Genomic DNA, 21,506 nt, shown 5'->3' with positions numbered 1-21,506 from the left:
AATAACAGCACAGTTATCATTGCATTACACAACTTAATTGCTGTGGCTTCTTTCTGTGCAGTTTTAGCCTTTGCCTGATGCTCCTGCAACACCCTTTTCGCAGTGATAAGAGTGTATTATCCCAGGTGCGTACAACAGACGTAGGCGTGCGTGAGGGACGAAAAAAACAAAAGGGAGCTAAGGCGTTCTTCTCTCCTACCCCGCCCCCAGCCTTTAAAAAATCTCCTTACGAGCGTCCCCCTTCGCATAGCTCGTTCCTTTGGGGCAGAAATACAACCGGTGCAGAGAGAGAGAGCGCTCACACCCCTGAGCCTGAAGGGGGTGCAGTGAGAAAGCTGCGCTTTCCCTGCGCGTCCACACGGCGGCTAAACCGGCACAAGGGAACAAGTCCTAACGCCGCCGCCGCCACACGAAAGCGCTTATTTCCGCGACCGCCCCGCCTTGCTGTTTGGGAGGCGGGCAAAAAGCAACAAGTCTCCCGCGATAGGAGAGAGGCAGGCGGGTGGGAGGGAGGAGAAGAAGGGAAGGAAGGCGACTCTCCCTCCTCCCGCACAGGAAACGCGCGGAGGGGCAGCTTCTGCTCACGCTGCAACGCACGTGTCACTCTCCGCGCGCCCAAGCAGGTCGGTATAAAGCTAGGGGCGGCTGCCCGAAGAGCACCTGCGAGTCTCCCCACCCTCCGCCACAGAAATGGCTCCGCTCCCTTCTTCTCCGTCTTCTATTGCAGTGTGAGGCGAGGCCGGCCATGCTCCTCCTGGGCAGGACGCCCAATCCAGCAGCCTAACCCCACAGCAACGTGGTAACTCGCACCTAGTCGCCGCTGCTAATGCACCGTCAGCACTGGGTACTCTTTATGGCCGTTTCCCGACGTGCTGCAAATCTAGAACAACCCCCCCCCCCGCTACCATTAAGAAGAGCAGCCGCGTGATTCTCGGCCAGCTCTTTGCTTATCTTTGGTGGCCGCCGCTGATTTATTTCTTTGAAAATTCCCGTTTTGGAAGCCTAGCCTAAGCTTTTGCATGAATTCCAAGGAGGGTGATTGAAATGCACGTCCCTTCGTTGGAGGGCGAGGGCCCGGCGGGACTTTCTGCTGGGATCCAGTTAGGAATGCTGCCGGTGCACGTGGATATTGGCGCGAGGGGCTCGAACACGCTGCCAATTTGCCGCTGCTCTTGTGGGCAAGTTCCCTTGTTGCCCCTAAAAGGAAAGGACGCAGTTGGGAAAACCTTTGGGTTTGTTTTTTAAGGCGAGGGGAGGAGGTTTTCTGCGGGGCATGAGAACAAGAGGGACTGCTGTGTGGAAGGAGGTGGGTTTCCTCCACACAGCAGTCGCGTTCCCTCCTTATTTGGGGATGGGGAACCTGAGGCCCTCCAGATATTGCTGGAGTTAACACAAGGAAAGCGCTCTTGCCCTCCGACTCTGCATCTGGTCTGCCACTGAGAGAACAGAATACAGTGGTACCTCTGGTTGCAAACGGGATCCATTCCGGTGCCCATTCGCAACCTGAAAAGAACGTAACCTGCGTCTGCGCATGCACGGGTCACGATTCGCCGCTTCTGCACATGTGCGTGACGTGTCTGCACGTGCAAGCGGCGAAACCCGGAAATAACCCTTACCGGTACTTCCAGGTCGCTGCGGGATGCAACCTGAAAATGCGCAACCTGAAGCAAATGTAACATGAAGTGTGACTGTACAGTGGTACCTCGGGTTAAGAACTTAATTTGTTATGGAGGTCTGTTCTTAACCTGAAGCACCACTTTAGCTAATGGGGCCACCTGCTGCCGCTGCGCCGCGGCTGCACAATTTCTGTTCTCATCCTGAAGCAAAGTTCTTAACCCGAGGTAATATTTCTGGGTTAGCAGAGTCTGTAACCTGAAGTGTCTGTAATCCGAGGTACCACTGTAGTGGATTACTGTACATGGTCTTTGGCCGGAACCAGCATGCTCTAGGTTTCTACCTTCTTCATGCCCGTCAGACTCAGCCAGCCTCATCAGTAGGCAAGAATTAATGAAAATGCACAACCCAACAAAACCGTGAGGCGCGTACTGTAAGTTCCCCAACTCCCCTTAAATAAACAACTGTATTCTGCTTACTTGGTTATGAACAAATTGATTTGAATCTCTGTGGAGATAGCTACCATTGCTTGGATATTTATGGCTATCCTGTGGAAAATAGGGGTACATGTGTTACCTATCCCGTTTCACTGTTCAAATGTCAGCTCAGCAGTGAGACTGCTGTGTGGTCTTCTGCAAGTACATTCACCCATTTGCAATATGGTGCAACAATACATCTTAATTGCAAGGTTTACTGAAATGATGTACACAAAATGCATACTCTTCGTTGGAGCTAAGTAGACCTGGGCTTGATCAGTGCTTGGACAGGACTAAACAGACTGAATTCTGGGATGGAATAAGGGTGGCAAATAAATATACTAATAAAGTTCTTTGAACATGAAAAGTGCTGTATAAATTGGTAAGAATTACATGCTGTTTTTGGAAAGGTCTGTTTCAAAACACTAGAGTGTTGCTTATTCTGAAATAGCTCGTTTCCAAATACAGTGGTACCTCGGGTTACATACGCTTCAGGTTACATACAATTCAGGTTACATACAATTCAGGTTACATACTCCACTAACCCAGAAATACTACCTCGGGTTAAGAACTTTGCTTCAGGATGAGAACAGAAATTGTGCTCCGGCAGCGCGGCAGCATCAGGAGGCCCCATTAGCTAAAGTGGTGCTTCAGGTTAAGAACGGACCTCCAGAATGAATTAAGTACTTAACCTGAGGTATCACTGTACTGCACAGCAGTGATGCGCATCCTTAGCTTGTTAATGTTTTGATTGGGCCTCCTCAAAGATTTGCAAGGAAACATTATTGCTGTCTTCTTTCTCCCTCCCTATTTTGCATTTGCATCTGTCTGTTCCTGTTAACCCCATTTTCCTGCAGCTTCTAAGTAGGTTTAAACGCAGGGGGACATAAAGTGGTACCCATTAAAATATTTAGTTTAAGATGTAGTGGAACGGAAAATGAACTAATGTTTAATGAATTACCTTGCCTGCCCAGGGGACCACATAGGTTGCTAAATGGTGCAATGGTGATGTGTGCGTAATATCTTTGAGCTCCAAAATCTCAACATGCTTTCCATGATGTGTTTCTGTGGCATTGTTAACGCTACTCCCTAGCTGAAACCAGCTGCTAACAAGCAGGCAGTGTTCTCCCAGCTGAGAGAATGGGAGGGTGGATTGAGGACATCAGGCAATTGCCATTGTCACAGAAAATGTCATGGGATCTCTGGGACTCAAAACAGAGCAGAATTTTAAAAGCTTTATCTTAAAACTAACATGCATGCAATCTGATAATGGAGGCTTGATGAGCTGAGGTGATCCTGCTGAGATGTGATTAAGTTTTTCCAGAAAGCCTGTGTTTTGAAAACCTAGAAGAGGAGCTGTGAGCTGTATTAGGAAAAAAATGCTAAAGGGAATATCTCATGCAGAAGCAAACCAGTTAAGACTAATCTATGCGTACATGTACATCACCCAGTGTCTTCTCAGTCTGTATTTGCCTCTGGAAAAGAACAGAGTTTCCAGCTAACTGACTTTCATATATGTAGTATGAGATAATTTTGACATATTTTAATAAGGTGATACTGAGTTGCCCTTAAATATACATATTTGGTGTCAGATTCATTGAGCTATCATCATCAGTTCAGACCTAATGAAAGTGTATGTGAAGTTAAGGGTGTTTTTTTTTGTCTTACATGTATCACTGTACATTGTTTGAATTGAATTGTATTTGCCATCTTACCACTCTCAGTTTGAAAAGGTCCTTTTGGCACTCTTCACAATCTTTTTGTTTTAAAGACCTTGAGCAATTTAATAGGTGCAAACATGGCCACCCCTTTTGATGGTCCACTCCTCAGCAGGTTTACCCAGGGTGCAGTTCTGTGCACACATAGGAGTGTGATTGAACTTGGTCTTACCTCAGACATAGGGCTCCTCCTCTTGCTTATTCATCATTTATCCTGATTTGCTTGCACAAAGCTTACTTGGAGGTTAGATTATATCTGGTCTTTTTGAGCATTTGTTCACGGGACAGTTGTACAACACGCATTCATCCTGATTCACTTCCAAGGTGTTTACGCTTCCTGTTAATCGTTCATTCACCCCACACTTTTCAGTGCATTTTCCTCTCACTTTCCTAATTGCAACAAGTCTGTTTTCTTGTTGTTTTTAAGTGGATACCTTGCGCTAGGATAACAGAGTGCCTTAATCCACTTTAATTGCATCAAGCTAAAGTTGAATTTCTTCTGCAAAATAGTGATGCTCTAGAGGCACCCTTAATGTTTTTGCTACTTTTATGCAGGACCATGCCCAAGAAAGGAGGGAGACGAGCTGCAACAGAGAAGGAACAACGTTTGCCATGTAAACAAGCAAAAGTGGAAGCAACTTGCCCTTGGCTTATGAAATGTGACCATCCAGAGAGCGTATTTGAAAGTTTGATCTCTCCTGTCAAACAAGATGAATTTTTCAGAGAATATTGGGAGCAGAAGCCATTGCTGCTTCAGCGAGAGGAGCCTTCTGTGGCATTGTACTACCAATCTCTTTTTCCCTTAACTGACCTTAAAGAGATGGTCAAAGAGGGCTTGTACTATGGAAGGGACATTAATGTCTGCAGAAGTATGAATGGGAAAAAAAAGATTTTTAACAAAGATGGCAAAGTCAGCTATGAACAGCTGAAGAAAGACTTTGACCAGAAAAAGGCTACAATACAATTTCACCAGCCCCAGAGATTTAAGGTATGATCCATCAGGTGTCTGTTGTTGATGGTTGCTTTTGGAGTTTTAATCTGGGATTCTGGAAATTTAGGGAGTAGGCTGCTACTATGAGCCTATCCTCTCTTACAATCAGCTGTTGCCAACCTGGATTGAAGAGTCCAGGGACACTGCTAAACTGACTGAGAAGCCATAAATGACTCTGTTTTTATATTGTTTGTTGTATATCTGTCCTAATTGGTAAACAGCCTATTCCCAAGCAAATGCATAACAATATATTGCTTTTGAATAGTTCGGTTACTTAAAACATTCTCTGGTACGTTTGCTTTTAACATTGTCTTGACTTTAGAAAATTGGGGAAATGATAAAATTTAAGCTTAAACTTGCTTGATTCATTTTTCTGTACTCAAAAGGGTACTGAGTGCCAGTCTTGCAGAAAACATGGGCTCTTTTAGAACTATGATGATGATATAAAACCAGTATTTATAGTGTAGAAGAAAGAATGATTCAGGATGTCCTTTTGAGTCTTTATGAGGAAAAAGTCACCTTTGGAAGAGGTGAATGAATGCCAGTTAGAAATTAGTATTCCTTTTGTGTATTAGTATTCCTTTTGTTTTCAGGAGAATTCCCCTACTGAATCATGATTAAAGTTTAACGGGTGGGACCAAAAATAAAATAAAATGTTGCAGTGTGGTCTAACTGGCCTAGTCTTCTTTCAGGGCATTCTGTGCCATTTCTGTCCCCTCCTCTGCCCCAGGTTTTCTGACGCACACACATCTGTCCAGCATTTTGTAGCTCCTGAGCATTGTTGTTGTTTGGTCGTGCCCGACTCTTCGTGACCCCATGGACCAGAGCACGTCAGGCACTTCTTCCTTAGTCTGTGCTTATTAGACCACTAGGGATTTTCTCTCTTCTTGCTTCAGCAAACTTAGGGATTCCCCTGAGGATGCTAACTCAAAAGACATCATGAACCATTCTCATTTGTACACTAGATATACTGGTTTCATATCATCTGTCTGTTCCTGTTAAGCCTCATTGGATTATCTGATACATAAATTATATGATAATAATTGCTGTTGGGTAAAAAAGAAGTGTAACATATGATGAGAGGAACAAGATACATATACAGTACAAACAATTGCTTTTTGTTTGCTATTCAAATTCAATTTGTGGATTATGGAATTAAGATAGTGCATGAGAATATTCTATAAACTCAGTGTTTCATACCCCAGTAGCCTATTTTTTGAAATGAAGCAATGAGCCCTTTAAAAAAATCTGTATAATGAAGTTACTAAACAAATAGATTTATAAGGAAACACTGCAGTTAATGTGTTAGTGCCTGAGCTTGTGCAAGCTGCTTCTACTTGATTTTTGCAGATTCCCTGCTCCCACTATAGTCTTCCATGCCACACATCCAAGGCCTTTCCTGACAGTGGAGAGTGGAGTGGAGAGTCAGGGGGTGTCTGTGGCTGGAAAAGCTTCATTGAGTAAGCAAACATTGGCTTGTACAACTCGCTTCATTTCAATAAAAGTAACTTCATTTGAAGGGAAAGCAAAAAGGAGCAGTGATTTGGTTGGCTGGAAGGAATGGCCCAGTAACACTATGCAGAAGAGGATTTAGTTGTATATTGTTACCCGTATAAGTGGCTTAATTGAGGTTTGCATTGGCAGGCATCTTGAAACCACTTACACTGGACCTAAGGAAGGAGACTGAATTTAGCATGTGTTGGAACTTCTGTTTTCTGCCTGCTTCTCATCTAGCTTGCTGACATGTTTTCAGATAAGGCAGCAGCTGTATGAATGCCTGTGTGTGCAACAGACACACTTTTCCTATGGGAAAGTTGCACTCTTTTATTCTTCTGACCTTTTATAAAGCAGGTCAGGCAGACATCTTGTTTAGAGTGATACATGTTTTTGGCACAATTGGATTGCAAATATAATGGGTAAATATGATAGGAGAATAATGGAGGTTGCCTTGGCATTGTTAACTGTTTCTCTGTCTCTTCCCTCCTTTTTTTCTTTTTCTTTTTAGGATGAGCTCTGGAGAATCCAGGAGAAGCTGGAATGCTACTTCGGCTCATTGGTTGGATCTAACATTTACATTACCCCTCCAGGGTCCCAAGGCCTGCCACCACACTACGATGATGTTGAGGTAAGAGGGCCCATGATGGCCAGTACGTTTCTTGTTTGCAAGAGTTTCGCAAAGTAAAATTAAGTTACAGGTAGGTAGCTGTGTTGGTTTGCTGTAGTCGAAACAAAATAAAATTAAAAACAATTAAAAATAAAAATAAAAAAGTCCTTCTAGTACCACCTTAGAGACCAACTAAGTTAGTTATGGTATGAGCTTTCGTGTGCATGCGCACTTCTTCAGATACACTGAAACAGAAGTCACCAGACCCTTATATATAGTGAGAGGGTGGGGAGGGGTATTACTCAGAATATTACTCAGAATGTGTGATTGGCTGATAGGTGTGGTAAACCTGGTGACGACTGTTAATGACTGCAATTGGTCTTCCAGGAAAAAGCAAGGGGTGATATGGCTAAAAATAGCTTTATCATATATAATGAGATAAGAATCCAGTGTCTCTATTCAGACCAGGTCTCTCCATGGTTTTAAGTTTGGTAATAAGTTGCAATTCAGCAACTTCTCTTTCCAGTCTATTTCTGAAATTCTTTTGTAATAAGAGAGCTACTTTGAGATCTTGTATAGAATGTCCTGGGAGATTGAAGTGTTCTCCTAGTGGTTTCTCTGTCTTGTGATTAATTTTGTGGAAGTCATTACATGCTTCCACAATAGTACATGGATGATGCGTGCACATATCACATGTGGATTCTGTTCGAAATAAAACCTAGTACTACTTTCAACATTTACAAGTATTCTGTTCTGAATAAAGAACTCACTTGCAACAAATGTTTATTCTGTAGTGAACTTAGCTGAAAGTCTGAGGAACGGTGAAGCTTTTTGATGCTTACTGACTTATGGTCTTTGCAGGTGTTTATCCTACAGTTGGAAGGAAAGAAGCACTGGCGACTCTATAAGCCTACTGTACATTTAGCTCAAGAATACAACACTGAGCCCGAGGAGAAGATAGGGACTCCAACACACGACTTCATATTAAAGGTATTCGTGTCAGAAACACCCCTGGGTGCCTGAGCCATAGATGAAGACAATGTCTAACACCTTGACATATTTCGCTGTTGGCGAATAAGGTTGCCTGTCCCCTCTAGGTCTTAAAGAGAGAGATTGGTTGTCTGTTTGACATGGCTTATTCCACTATGCCTCTCCTTTCAGTCACATTTTCCAGTGTCACTTCATACAAGCCTTTCCACTGTTAGGAGAATGAGAGGGTTGTTCTTGTTATTTAGCATTCCCATTTTGGAAGTTGATTTAAATTTGGGTAGTATTGTGAAGCTTCTATCAGCTGGCAATGCTTCATGCATCTGTGGTAAACTGCAGTGAATATCGTGTAAATTTACACAGTTCCAGGATTAATACAGTGGTACCTTAGGTTACAGACACTTCAGGTTACAGACTCTGCTAACCCAGAAATTGCACCTCGGGTTAAGAACTTCGCTTCAGGCTGAGAACAGAAATCATGCCACAGCAGCAGCGGGAGGCCCCATTAGCTAAAGTGGTACCTCACGTTAAGAACAGTTTCAGGTTAAGAACGGACCTCCAGAACGAATTAAGTTCTTAACCCGAGGTACCACTGTACCTGTCAATGAAACAATTGCTTTGTTTCAGTTTGCTTTGCTGCTGTCTTATAGTTCTTATTGTTTTATTGCTTAGTCTGAATTAATTGTACTTTGTTGTTTTTTGCATTTCTGGAGCTTTCTGCATTTGTTATTTAGTGCTGCGCAGTGTGTTTTATCTGCTGCTTTGGCCTAGTACCTGCTGCTCTGCCTTTTTAGTATTGATCATTGTAAGCCAATTTAAATACTATTCACTTTCCCTCCCTTTTTTCTTTTTTTTATAAAAAAGTAGGTTTCTAACAGTCCTTGTAGCTTAACTATAGGATTTTGCATGTCTGTAGCACAGCTCTACATGAAAATGGGGAAAATTCTGTAACATGACAGAATTGTCTATTCAGCTGTTTGTGTTTTTGCTATTGAGAGAGTAATTTTTCTTTATTTTGCAAGCACAGCAGTGTAGCCTTAATAAACTGTCAAAATAATTTATTTTTAACTGTCCTGCCCACATTTTCTTCCAGCCCGGAGACCTGCTATATTTTCCAAGGGGGACCATACATCAAGCTGACACACCTCCTGGGATATCGCATTCTACTCATGTGACCATCAGCACCTATCAGAACAAGTAAGCACTCTGCCTTATTCTTCTAGTACAGTGGTGCCCCGCAAGACGAATGCCTCGCAAGACGGAAAACCCGCTAGACGAAAGGGTTTTCCGTTTTGGAGGTGCTTCGCAAAACGAATTTGCTATGGGATTGCTTCGCAAGTCGAAAATGTCTTGCGAGTTCTGCAGGGTTTTTTTCCCTCCCCCCCTTTTTCCCCAGCCCCTAAGCCACTTAACAGCTGTTCTCTAAGCCGCTTATCAGCTGATCCACTAAGCCACTAATAGCCTTTTAGCAGCTAATCCGCTAATCCATTAATAGCCGCTAATCCCTTAATAGCCGCTAAACCGCTAATAGCGCTAATCCGCTAGTGGGCTTGCTTCGCAAGACGAAGAGACTCGCGGAACGGATTATTTTCGTCTTGCGAGGCACCACTGTATGAGTTTTCTTGTCAGTGACTTTAAACTAAATGAATCTGGCAAGCTATTTTTATTTTCTTTTAGCTATAGAAGATTTATATTCTATACCGATTAATTAACCCAAGCTAACCAGTTTACATAAAGCAGGCATGTCCAAAGTTCTGTTTTGGGGGGCTAATCCGGCCCGCTAGTTGGTTTAATCCTGTCCTCCTGTGGCAGTTTAATTCCTGGGGTAAAATTCTAAAAAAAAGCTCAACAGTTTTGGTTGGCCCTCACAGCACTTCGCTTCATCAAATCTGGCCCTCTTTGAAAAAAGTTTGGACACCTCTGACATAAAGCAACATAAAACATTCATTGCATTCATTGTTTTGTTTTTAAGGGAAATAGTACTAGCTTAGAAGATCTGGGGTGGCGAACCTTTGGCCCTCCAGATGTTACAGAACTACAACTCCCATCATCCCTCATGTCTTTCCAATAGGCAAAATCCTTAATTGGAACAAGAATCTCTGCTACATTAAGCAGGGATTTAGAGACAAGAATGGGAGGCAATGAAGAAGTAGGGGAATAATGAAGTCAGATCCTGAGTTTCATGCTGGGGGTTTGTGTTAATGTAGTAAACATAGCTGGAGTTAGGTGTTCAGGCAGCAAAGTGATTTAAAAATAAATAAATCAAAGACTGATTCAGTATCAAATGGAACTATAGTTAAGTTGGGACCAGAAGCAACAGAACAGCTGGTTTTTGAAGCCCATGGTGCTTCGCTTCAAAGCACATTTTTGTACTGAATATTTTCAGGAAGAGATTTCCATGTTGTGGTACCATGAACGTCATGTAGAATAGCCACAGTGCTAATTGGTCTTGTCACAAAACTCTTTGTTTCTTCTGTGGAGGCCAGTGGCATTTGCAACTCTGTGGTCGTTGTAGCTAGATACAGACTCCTAGACAGCCCTCTGGCTAGTTCCTCCTCCTTCAGAAGGACAGAGGACAGGGGAGAGCATTCTCTGGCAGCCCCAAAGTTGAGGAACTCCTTCCCTACAGAGGTGTGCCTGTCACCTTCATTATAAAACTTCCAGCAAATGTTTAAGACACACTTCTTTAGCCTGCCTCTTGACACTTGAGATGTATATTTTTAAGGCCCTACTTATTTCTGTAGTTGTTTCTTGTTTTAAACTGTTTTTAATCTTGAGTTATGATGTGTTTTGATGTTGTAACCTGCCCTGGAACCTTAGGGTGAAGGGTGGGTAATTAATAATAATAATTAATGGCCCATCCCAGGGAGGGGTACCCAACTATAATGCTGGCTTGATCAGATCACATTCCCTGGATTAAGGTGTTTGTCACTTCTCCTTTCCACCTAAATCCAAAGAAGCTCTCTAGGTTCTGAACTGGTGTATGTCATCATTAATGGACTGGATGAGGGTGAACAAATTGAAACCTAATCCAGAGGAGACAGAGGTGCTCTTGGTCAGTCAGAAGGGAACAGGGAACAGAGATTCAGCTTGTGCTGGATGGGGTAACATTTGCCCCCAAAACACAGGTTTGCAGTTAGGGTTTTCTCCTGGACTCACCTCTGAATATGGATGCCCAGGTCTCTGTGGTGGCCAGGAGTGCATTTATTTGCACAGTTAAAGCTGGTGCACCAGCCTCACCTGTTCCATAAAAGATGTCTGATTTGGCCACAGCCTTAGTTACATCATGATCTAACACACTATGTGGGGGCCACCGTTGAAAAGTGCTCAGAAAAGTCAACTGGTTCAAAGAGCTACAGCCAGATTGCTGACCAGGACTGGTTATAGGGAGCAGGCGACTCCCTTGTTACAACAGCTCCACAGGCTACTGGTCTGTTTCAGCGCACAATTCAAAGTGCTTGTTATCGCCTATAAAGCCCAATATGGCTTAGGTTCAAGCTATGTGAAGTATCAGATTCCCTCATATGACTCTTCCTGGGGAGGCCCTTCTCTCAATCCTGCCACCCTCACAGACACACTTGCTGCAGACTCGGTGGCTGCTTCCAGACTGGAACTCCCTCCCTAGAGAAGCTAGACTGTCCTTCCCCCAGCAAGTGAATGCCTCCTTTGGGCTTTGGGGAATTGACTGCTTTTAATGAAAGGGCTGGTCCCATGCTATTTTTATTGTAATTATTGGTATGTTTTAAACAGATGTTACATAGTTTTAATTCTGTCAATATTTAACTGTATTTTAGGGATTATTTTTCTATGTTTTTAGCAGTTCTTATTTTTATCTGTGAGTGCCACCAGGGGAAAAGGGGTGGGATAATAAATGCCATATTTTTCCGTGTATAAGACTAGGTTCCCCCCCTAAAATATAATGTCCAAAATTTGAGTATGTCTTATACATGGGGACCATCTCCCCCTATTTTCTTAAATCGGAGTCCCCCAAAATAGGGGCGTCTTATACATGGGGGCGCCTTATAGACAGAAAAATATGGTTTGTTTATTTATTTACCCACCTACCTACCTACCTCGAATCCCCACGGTGGGGTGAGCTCCCGTCTTTCGGTCCCAGCTCCTGCCCACCTAGCAGTTCGAAAGCACCCTTAAGTGCAAGTAGATAAATAGGTACCGCTTTATAGCGGGAAGGTAAATGGCGTTTCCGTGTGCTGCGCTGGTGCTGGCTTGCCAGAGCAACTTCGTCACGCTGGCCACGTGACCCGGAAGTGTCTTCGGACAGCGCTGGCCCCCGGCCTCTTAAGTGAGATGGGCGCACAACCGTAGAGTCAGACATGACTGGCCCGTACGGGCAGGGGTACCTTTACCTTTACTTACCTATCTACCTCTGTTGAGGTGGACAATTTAATCCATTAGATTTTTCCATGCTGTTTCTCACCTACCTGCTTTTTCTGTACAGGAGACCACACTGAAGCTGTGTTACACTATCCTAAGCAATGCGAGTGGAGCATCTTTCAGGCGCTTGTAGCTAGCAGCCTGTCAATGACCTATGCTTCCTTAGGATGCCCTGAAAGAATTAGACTGTATTTCCTGATCACCTAGAATATGAGTATACATGATAGTATTTTTGCTAAACTTTCTCAGTTTCAGTCCATGTGGGTTAATAGGATGTGCTGGATGAGCACTTGACATTCAAAACCAGTTTGCTTTCTCTTTACCCTTAGCAAGAAACATTGCTCTGAATTAACTGGCTTGGCATTAATGCCTTTGTTTCCCTCCCCTCCCCCTTGTATGGCAGCTCTTGGAGAGATTTTTTGCTGGATGTGGTTCCTGGACTAGTGCTGGATACGGCGAAAGAGGATGTTGACTTTCGGAAGAGCATTCCAAGGCAGTTACTGATGGTAAAGATGCAGAGCTAAAGAAAATGAAGAGCAGTGTGCTTGCTGTCAGAGGAAAAGCGCATAGCCACCATTTTAAACACAGAGTAACTCCCATAATCTCCACTAGTAGTTTCATAATGTTGGAAGAGGTCAGCCTTGTTTCTTAGCAGCAGGTCTTCTTTACTGTGCGGTCACATTTGTTTGCAAAACTAAGCCAGGAAGCTTTTTAAACCAAACAGTGCACAAGCTGCACCCTGGCACCTATAATAGTCCCAGCAAGTGTAGGCAAAACTGCAGAGTTTTGTTATGGGTCTTGTAATAAAGAGAGCTAATTGCTAGCCTTCAAGTTGCCATCTGTAGCTTGACCCAGTAGCTTTCAAAGAAGAACACTAAATCCAAATTAATACCAAATTTTATGTTTTCATAATGTGGCATTTGAGTCTGTGTAACTTAGCTACTGCTGCCTTCCCATAACTGGCTACAGGAAGAAGAGTTAAACAGAACACTTGTTTGTTCAAAAAATCTTGCCTTTGCAATTCTGTCCCAGCACAGCAGGTGATGATGATTACAATTTGTTATTTGCCCTTCACCCTAAGGTCCCAGGCTGGGTTGCAACAATAAAACACAACATTAATATTAAAACACAATATTGCACAATATTAAAAACTGTTTAAAACAGCTTATAATGACCAAAATAAGGTTGGGAGCCAACATCTGCAATGCCTGGAGATCTTTGGATTGCATTCTCAAGTAAATTAGGATCGTGTTTCTAACTACTAGCATAAATTCTTTTTGGTCTTTTTCTTTAGAAGGCGGATTTATCTGATTCATCCAAGCAATTAAGTGGCTTCCTGAGATGCCTTGCAGACCGTCTGGAAAATGGTAGAGAATTGAGGTCATCCGACATGAAAAAAGACTTCATTATGAACAGATTACCTCCTTTCTTGGGGACTAGCTTTGACTCTCTGGCTCCAGGTAACATTCTAAGTTTGCAGAGGGTGCTTTTCATAAAGTGTGGGGACTGGGAAGACAGTTTGTTCCATAGATGTAGCAGTAAACCAGTTATTTACATATATTACATATGGAACCGGGCCATCGATTAGTTTAATGCGTGGATTGGTTCAGAGAGCCTGTACAGATGTTACATTTCTGAAGATTCTCTTCCCTTCTTTCCTTTTTTTGATATTTCAGTTAGCATTTTAAGAGGGACCTAGATTATACTGCAGCAGCTATGTCAGTGATAGATGGCATTTTGCATTTTTTTCTAATTAGGAAAATAGCCTGTGATCTTCCATGACTCTGCTTCAGCTGTTATACTGTACATACAAGCTGACTGAACTAAGGAGATATTTACAAGAATTAGCCAACTGCACTAACTTCTGCACCTGCTCTTAGTCAATAAAGATATAAGCAGCACAGGCTAGCTTGCTGCTCCTCTCGCTGAACTTATGCTATTCTTCCTTGTCTAGGTGGAGCACTACCAAAAATAGACAGTACAATCAGGTTACGGTTTAAAGACTACACAGTAATTACAGTGGAACCAGACCTTTTGGTGAGTACAGAGGAAGTGCTTGTAGAGACTTGCTTTTCAGTGAGGAATTGGGTGTATGTTATTTTTAGGCTGCTTGAATCCCACAGCATGTGACTGGGATTTGCTCTGACATTACAGCAATTCAGTTCTGTTTTGTAAAGGGAAAGTGTTAGTGTTTCGTAGGAGTTTCAAAGACAGCCTTTGAAATATAACCAGGTGCTGGCCTTAGCTAAGGAATTTCCTAATTACTACTGCTAAAAAATAAGAAAGGTGAGGCTTCTAAAGTTATGGTAAAATGGAGCAAGAGTTTTGCAAGTGCTTTGATGTTGATTAATAAATACAATGTATTATCTGTTTTTCTCTTGTTTTTTTAGGAAGAGTCTCGCAAAGAAATGGTTTTTGTCTATCACTCTTTAAAGAACAAGAGGGAAGTCCATATGATGGGGGATGAGGATATGAATGAGGATGGAATAGCAGAGGTTTGTTTTTAATTCTGCTTGTTAGGTCAGTTATTGATGAAGTCCATGTGGAAATTCCTTATTTTCAGATCTGTCTCTTCTAGCCCCCTCCATACCTGTTGCTGGTCAGCAGTACGTTAAGTTTTTGCCAGACTGCTGTTTGGGTTTGTCTGTTTTAAAAGCTGTGTACATTTTATTTGCAATATGAGAACGCTGCTGGTTCAGACCAAGGACCCATATACTCCATTACTTTGTCCCAATTGTAATCAGCCAGATCTCCAAAAACCCACTGTGGTATCTGATATTCAGCATATACTGCCTCTGAGCCTGGAGGTTGCATTTAGCTAGCCTAGTCAATGTAATGTAGAAACATGTGTTGATAGATTTATAATAACTGTGTTCATCTGTATAACAGCAGTAACTAATGGCCCAGGATATATTATTCATATTGGTGAGCATGAAATGTGTCAAATGTTTAGTTCAATATGGCGTTAATAACACACACACTCTTTCTCTTTATAGACTCGTGGGTTACGATTTCCGCTCTCACATATGGATGCGCTGAAGCAAATTTGGAGCGGTAACACTGTCCGTGTTAAAGAACTGAATCTGACTTCAGATGCAGAAAAAGAGAACTTGGTGGTATCATTGTGGAGTGAATTGCTCATTGAAGTAGTCTAGAGGCATGATCCAGTCAAAGCTAAGTACTCATAGGTCTCTTAGATGTTGCTGGGAGAATCAAGTGTGCCCTTAAATTAAAATAGAAGGGACCTAAGGCACCAGCCAGCCAAAGTTAAAAGTGCTTAAATCTGCCATTGCACAGAAACGGCAAAACGTTACCTCAGGCATACAAAGGCTTTTTACATCGTTTTTGTATGCGTAGTGAGTAAGGGTACTACTAGGTTTGTTGAACATAAAAACACCACACAGGAGGGTAAATGGGGAAGCTGTGGCCCTCAAGGTGTTGTTGGACTCCCAAGGCAGTGGGAGATGTGGGGAGCTGCAAGTTCAGCATCCCTGGTGCAAAGTAGGAATGAATGGCTCAGGCTTTTCCTGGTTTCAGCAGTGACATATGTACAGTGGTACCTCGGTTTACGAACTTAATCCGTTCCAGAAGTCCGTTCTTAAACCGAGGCCTCCCACTGGTCAGCTTCTGTTCTTAGACTGTAAACCAAATTGTTCGTAAACAGGGCTGTTCTTAAACCGAGGTACCACTGTACACCTAAAGTAAGGAGGTCTGGTCTTGCCATACGAAAGCCAGTGGCACCCCAAATTGTGGATAGTGTCATGGGCTGCAAACATAAAAGTGTTGACCCTTTTTTGGGGTGAAAGTGTGCTTTGTTGTACAGAAAAAGCCAACCTACTGCACTGCATCTCATAAAGGATGCATCATGTAATTAGTTGAAAAAGCAACAGTAAAAGCACAAAGGAGCAGAAGCCAATTTATAACTATCTGCCCATGCCAAAATATACAGAATTATATACCTGGGTGTAACTATACAAGGTGTATAAATGGAGACGAACCAGACACACATAAATATGTGATAATAGTATTGCATCACAGTAAGTTAGAATGGAACATTGTTACTTACTGTGATGCTTCCTCCTTGTTTGGTAGGCTAAGGCATCCACTGTGGGTTGTGTCTTTCGCATTTGCCTATTGTGTGAGCTTGCACCATGGGAGGCGAGAGACTGAAACAACTGTGGCTCTCGCACACTTTAACATTTGCCTTCTTTTCTAGCCAGGCAACAACTGGATGCAAAACTACCACATGGTTCAGTTTGCTTCATTGAACAATTAATAACATCTGGGCAGCACCTCCCATAGATCAGTATGTGGGGCATATGTTTTTAATGCTCCTTCATCCTTACAATTCTGTACCGGTGTTGTGAACAAAACCCAGGAGGCCTTTACCACATTCTTGCCCACCTCACCCCCCAAATGCAAAGCATTGTCTGTTCTATTGTTTTTGTCTGCTGCTGTCCTTTACAATTTAGGGTGACTGTGTTTTTTCTTAAATACTGTGATCTTGTATTTATCATGCAAGTTTCCTTGGCACCACAAGGTAGCTTAAAGTTACCTTTATATAATGGTTTGAAATGATATTCGGAAAACAAAGCAATACATCTCGTGTAACGAAAATAAAACTGCTGATACTATTTTGAAGTATTTTTAATCCAATAGCACAGAGAAATGTCAACTATATACACTATATATAAGGTCACTTTTGGACAAACTGTGATAACTGGCATTCTGGTTTTTAGGAGGGGGAATTCTCCCTTGTATCATTTAAAAAATATTATTGAAGTTTGCGATAAATATACCATGAACAGGATAAAGGCAACCCACCCCTTCTATCCTTTAACACTTTATATACATTAAATATACACACGTACATTCCAGTCAGAATGACCCTTTAAACTCTACAGCTCAAGTATTGTGTCTTTGTGGGTACAAGCCTTGTGGATAGAAATGGTCCCACAGGTGCAATAGAGCTGTTTTGGTCCCCAATACCACCATGTCTAATAAAGTTACTGGTCTCACTTTTGGGAGCTGTGCCTGTGGTGGGACTAGAGCAAATACAGCCGTACCTTAGAAGCCAAACGGAATCCTTTCAGCAACCAAGGCACAGCTTCTGATTGGCTGCAGGAGCTTTCTGCATGCAATCGGAAGCCACATCAGACGTTTGGCTTCCAAAGCATGTTCACAAACCGGAACACTCACTTCCGGGTTTGCGGCGTTCAGGAGCCAAAACGTTCAACTGGCAAGGCATTCGGCTTCCAAAGTACGACTGTATCCTAAAAGTCTGCTGCGCTTAAGAGTGCAACTCCATTCATGCTTACTTAGATTCCTGTTGAATCAGGCTTACTCCCACTAAGTGGGGTTTTTATTGTAGTCATAGTTACATAACACTGATACACCAAATGAGAGCATCTTATTTGAGGTTGACTGGATTTTACATTGTCTTGAAAGCACTTTTTTAAAAAAGTATTAAATGTAGTTTCAGAATTGATTTTAGCATACACAAATTCCATCTATTAAATAAGTGCTTCAGATGAAAATACATTTAAAGATCCTAGTGACGTAAAAATGAAAAAGTAGGTGTATTATTTATTTTACAATCTAAAGTGCTTATTAGGATGCAGTGCACACACACATATGCAGCATTTCACCTTGCATAGCTCCCTTGGTTCTAGAAAAACTAGGTTTTTTTAGGATACGAAGACTGAACTGCTGGTAGAGGTTGTGCAAGAGCCAAACAAGGCTGCTGTTACTGGTGTGAGCTACTGCAACAGTTTGCGGCCCAGGGTGCCTCTGCTGCTTCTGCAACCAGTGACAGGAGATGTGGCAAGGTCAGTTGTGTCTCCAGAATGCATGTGGTTGATGGCACAATGCAGCAGACTTGTGGCTCAAGCCCTTAGGTAGATGTTAATATATTAAGAATGCCATATCTTCATTATAAAAATAGAGGTTTCCCCCCAAAGTTTTTCCTTTTTCCTTAACTGTGCAGCTATAGCAAATATGAGAAATCTAGTCTTACACCGTTTGGTTTTAGCTATTCAAGCTTGATGTTCAATTGTTTTCAAAAAAATACATTAAGGTACACAGAAATAACGAACTGGTCCAGCTTCCAGGTGCATAACACAGTTGCATGGACTACATGTGCAAACAGGCCCTGAACATGTGGCCACCATTTTCATTTATTAACCTAAGAGGTTGCATACCTCAAGCCCTTTAAAAGTGGTTACAATTCTGCTAAATTCAGTCCCTGTGGCTCCTCATTTCCTGCCAAAGCAGCCAGTCAGAAGGATTTTAATTACTAGGGGCTCCAGATACACTGGAGTGAACAGCTGTACTAGACTGCAAATTTAGTTTTAAACTCAGACATTGTTTTGCACAATTCCAATTTAGGTTTGGGTTTAAAACTAAGAGCAAAGATGAAAGTGGAAAGGTTCTTGCAGGATGGGCAGAAGCAGAGCCCCAGGTCTGAATTTATCTTCAACTGGAATTTTCATATCCTTTTACACTTAGGTTTTCCGTATTTTTGGAAAGGGTTTTTGTTGTTTTTTAAAACAATTTGCATATGTAAAGTGGTACAAATAGTGCTGGTGCAACTTTCCAGAAAACAGCTGAATGTGTGGTGTTGACTTGTTCTCTAGTGGATGAACTACGCTAAGGCTTAGAGCTATGTTAAGTTTATCAAACGCTTTTGGCGTTCTGATTTTAATAACTCATAAGTGGAAGGAAAAAAACCCAGGGCACAATCCAGCCAAAGTTAATCACTGCAAAAACCAATCATATACTTTAATCTCCCTAGTTAAACACTTTTTAATCTCACTGATTTTTAACTGGCTGGAATTGTGGCTACAGTAGGTAGACCAGAACAACAGCAGAAAGTTTTCTATACAAAATCTGAATCATTGCCAATATTTCTCTGTGACAATGCTCTGTGCATTACCAAGCTGCTAGTGAATAGTCTAAACTAGTCACTAGATCTCTTACATAAATTCTCCTCTACAATAAAATACTATTGAGAATGGAGAATTAGCACTAAGCTTAACATTAAGTAAACTGTCTTTTTATATACAGTTCTCAAAGCATTTGTTTTATCGCCATTTTGAATTACAATGATGAAACTTACCTGAGGCAAAACACTCAATTTTTCAAAAGTGAGATATATCTAGATATGAGGAAACAGTGCAATAATCAAAAAGCTTCTACTTGTAGCTTAAAACTGTAGGAGATGCATTTCAGCTCAAAGTTTTGTTGTTTTTTAGCTCTCACATGATAAGGAAAAGGGGGTAAAAAACATATAATTAGCAAGTAGAGAATGTTTGCATAATCACCACTGTAGCATTATTGCTTAATAGGACTCTGCTGAATATGCCATTGCTCTTATGTAGTATATCTGTTCACAAGGGTAAAGAAGACAATATAAGATTCAGCATTCCATTGCCACTTAAAACATGTGACAGTTTTGGATTCCCTGGCTAGCAGAGTCAGGCACATTCTATAACACGCTCCAGTGCTGTGTGACTTCAGTAGTTTGTTCAACAGTGTTTTCATCCCACATTTGTTCAGAGTTTAAAATGCCTTTATAGTGGAGTGAGACACACTCACAATATTTCGAAGTCCCATATCTGTGTGCATTTGCTGGTGTCGCGCTGGTTTACAACAATGTGGCTCCTGTCATAATAATATCCTCCTAAAATAAGAGACATTTGAGAAGGTCAATAGTTCACATCAATTCATTATTGATTATTTACAAGCCAATTTTTTCCATTGCAGTAAATGTGCAGTACTTGTAAAATGTTAACACCTAAAAACTATTTTAAAAATTGTTTTCATTAGAAAACCCTCTTTCAAGCTAAACTGGAAGCAAGATGGTGACAATATATACACGTGATCCAGAATTAATTAGTCCTGCACAGTGTATTTCAGGCAATTATTTTTTTTTGCCTTGTATTTTTTTCTGTTTTTCTAGCTTATGAAGGATGACTTTCCAGTGTGCAAAGAGCTGCTATCTATAAAGGTTTTCTTTATGATTCTGTGAACAAGTGGTTGTATTAAAGCTGCAGTGACACCTGGGTCTGTCCAGACTCTGTTGATGCCCTGGCCCTGTTATTAAGTGCCTGTAATTGTATTCTTAAGCAGAGATCCTAATGTATGCATGGCAATTTGGAACGCAAATACTGACAGACATGAAAAATTTGACCTCAAAGTCAGGCAGAAATGGCATACTTTATAACAGGGATGGCCAAACTTCGCCTCCTGCTGTTTTGGGACTACAATTCCCATCATCCCTGACCCCTGGTCCTGTTAGCTAGGAATGATGGGAGTTGTAGTCCCAAAACAGCTGGAGGGCCAAGTTTAGCTCTATAAGGCAGCATTGCAGAGTATTCCCCCCGCCCCCCCAAAAAAGCTAAGCAAAATATGATCATTGTAGCTAAATGGATTATCCAAATTCAATGTGTGTTTTATCATTGTTTATAAACACGTGAATCTTTGATTTGGTTTCACTGCATGCTTATGGAAACTGCAGCTGCTGCTGCTAGCATAGCCAAGTAATATTCTTTTAGATTCCATTGTTACTGGCAAGACAAAAAACAAAGAGTCCTGCTGGATCAGACCAAAGGCTCATCTAATCTAGCCCAGCATCTTATTTTCGCAGTGACACCACCTCCAGTTAACCCTTCCCTGGCTTTCCTACAGCGTTTGTACCCAGAGATAGTGTGCCACTGGAAAGCATTCCACTATGCTTTCCTTTAAAACCAAGCACTACAGCTTGCTTGTTCTGGCTTATAGGCTTCTAGCATCAGTGGATAAACACCTATACATGGTGTCACTATCTCTGGCACATACTCTTTAACTTGAAGTGCTTTCACCTCTTTGGATTTTTGTCATGATCCCCTACAAATACATTCATTGCATAGTTCTACCCTGCTCTTAAGTTGGACAATTATAAACATTATTTGGGCAATCAAGTCTGATACTGACAAGGGCCAGCCTATTCAGAAAGCGGACCAAGGAACTTTGAGCATTACTAAGCTTAAAGCTAAATGAAGCAATTACTTCTGGTGAAATACTTCCTAGGAGGCATGATTTTCATGATTCGAGTATCCAATGTGGTTTTGACGATGAAGCCTTTTAACTTCAGTTGCGAAAAGATCTAAGGATATTGCTATTTAGATGGACTAAATGCATTCGTGACCTCAGTGTGCAGAAGAGCTCACTATGTCCACTTT

General features: G+C 41.9%; 2 protein-coding genes across 5 annotated transcripts in view; one reads left to right on the top strand and one right to left on the bottom strand.

Annotated features, from left to right (window-relative positions):
* Positions 1 to 406: 406 nt before the first annotated feature.
* On the top strand, positions 407 to 16,919 carry RIOX2 (ribosomal oxygenase 2). 3 transcript variants are annotated; one of them, XM_083438425.1, is made up of 10 exons: positions 407 to 623; positions 4,364 to 4,796; positions 6,805 to 6,924; positions 7,765 to 7,893; positions 8,984 to 9,087; positions 12,689 to 12,791; positions 13,580 to 13,745; positions 14,240 to 14,322; positions 14,676 to 14,780; positions 15,282 to 16,919. In XM_083438425.1, exons 2-10 carry the CDS (start codon positions 4,368 to 4,370, stop codon positions 15,438 to 15,440), a joined length of 1,398 nt encoding a protein of 465 aa, XP_083294551.1. In that variant the 5' UTR covers positions 407 to 623; positions 4,364 to 4,367; the 3' UTR covers positions 15,441 to 16,919. The 3 variants fall into 3 exon arrangements, with proteins under 3 accessions (XP_083294551.1, XP_083294553.1, XP_083294552.1); XM_083438427.1 differs by lacking the exon at positions 407 to 623 and adding an exon at positions 630 to 799; XM_083438426.1 differs by lacking the exon at positions 407 to 623 and adding an exon at positions 630 to 844.
* CRYBG3 (crystallin beta-gamma domain containing 3) overlaps positions 16,918 to 21,506 on the bottom strand; it is a 61,788-nt gene continuing 57,199 nt past the window's right edge. For both annotated transcript variants that reach the window (XR_014510569.1, XM_083438198.1), the window contains exon 22: positions 16,918 to 19,966. Coding sequence is in view for 1 of the 2 variants with exons in the window: in XM_083438198.1 (XP_083294324.1) it covers positions 19,878 to 19,966 (89 nt within the window). In the remaining variant the exon portion in view is untranslated. The remainder of the gene's footprint in view (positions 19,967 to 21,506) is intronic.

Source organism: Podarcis tiliguerta, assembly GCF_965153285.1.
Source record: "Podarcis tiliguerta genome assembly, chromosome: 4".
Classification (NCBI taxonomy): Eukaryota; Metazoa; Chordata; class Lepidosauria; order Squamata; family Lacertidae; genus Podarcis; species Podarcis tiliguerta.
The sequence above is the reverse complement of the archived record's forward strand: the minus strand, read 5'-3'. Positions and strand labels throughout refer to the sequence as shown.

Coding starts and splice junctions, on each gene's coding strand:
- RIOX2 (XM_083438425.1), top strand. CDS start 4,368: ATGCCCAAGAAAGGAGGGAGACGAGCTGCAACAGAGAAGGAACAACGT. Junction 4,797..6,804: donor ACCAGCCCCAGAGATTTAAG/GTATGATCCATC, acceptor TTTTCTTTTTAG/GATGAGCTCTGGAGAATCCA. Junction 13,746..14,239: donor CTTTGACTCTCTGGCTCCAG/GTAACATTCTAA, acceptor TTCCTTGTCTAG/GTGGAGCACTACCAAAAATA.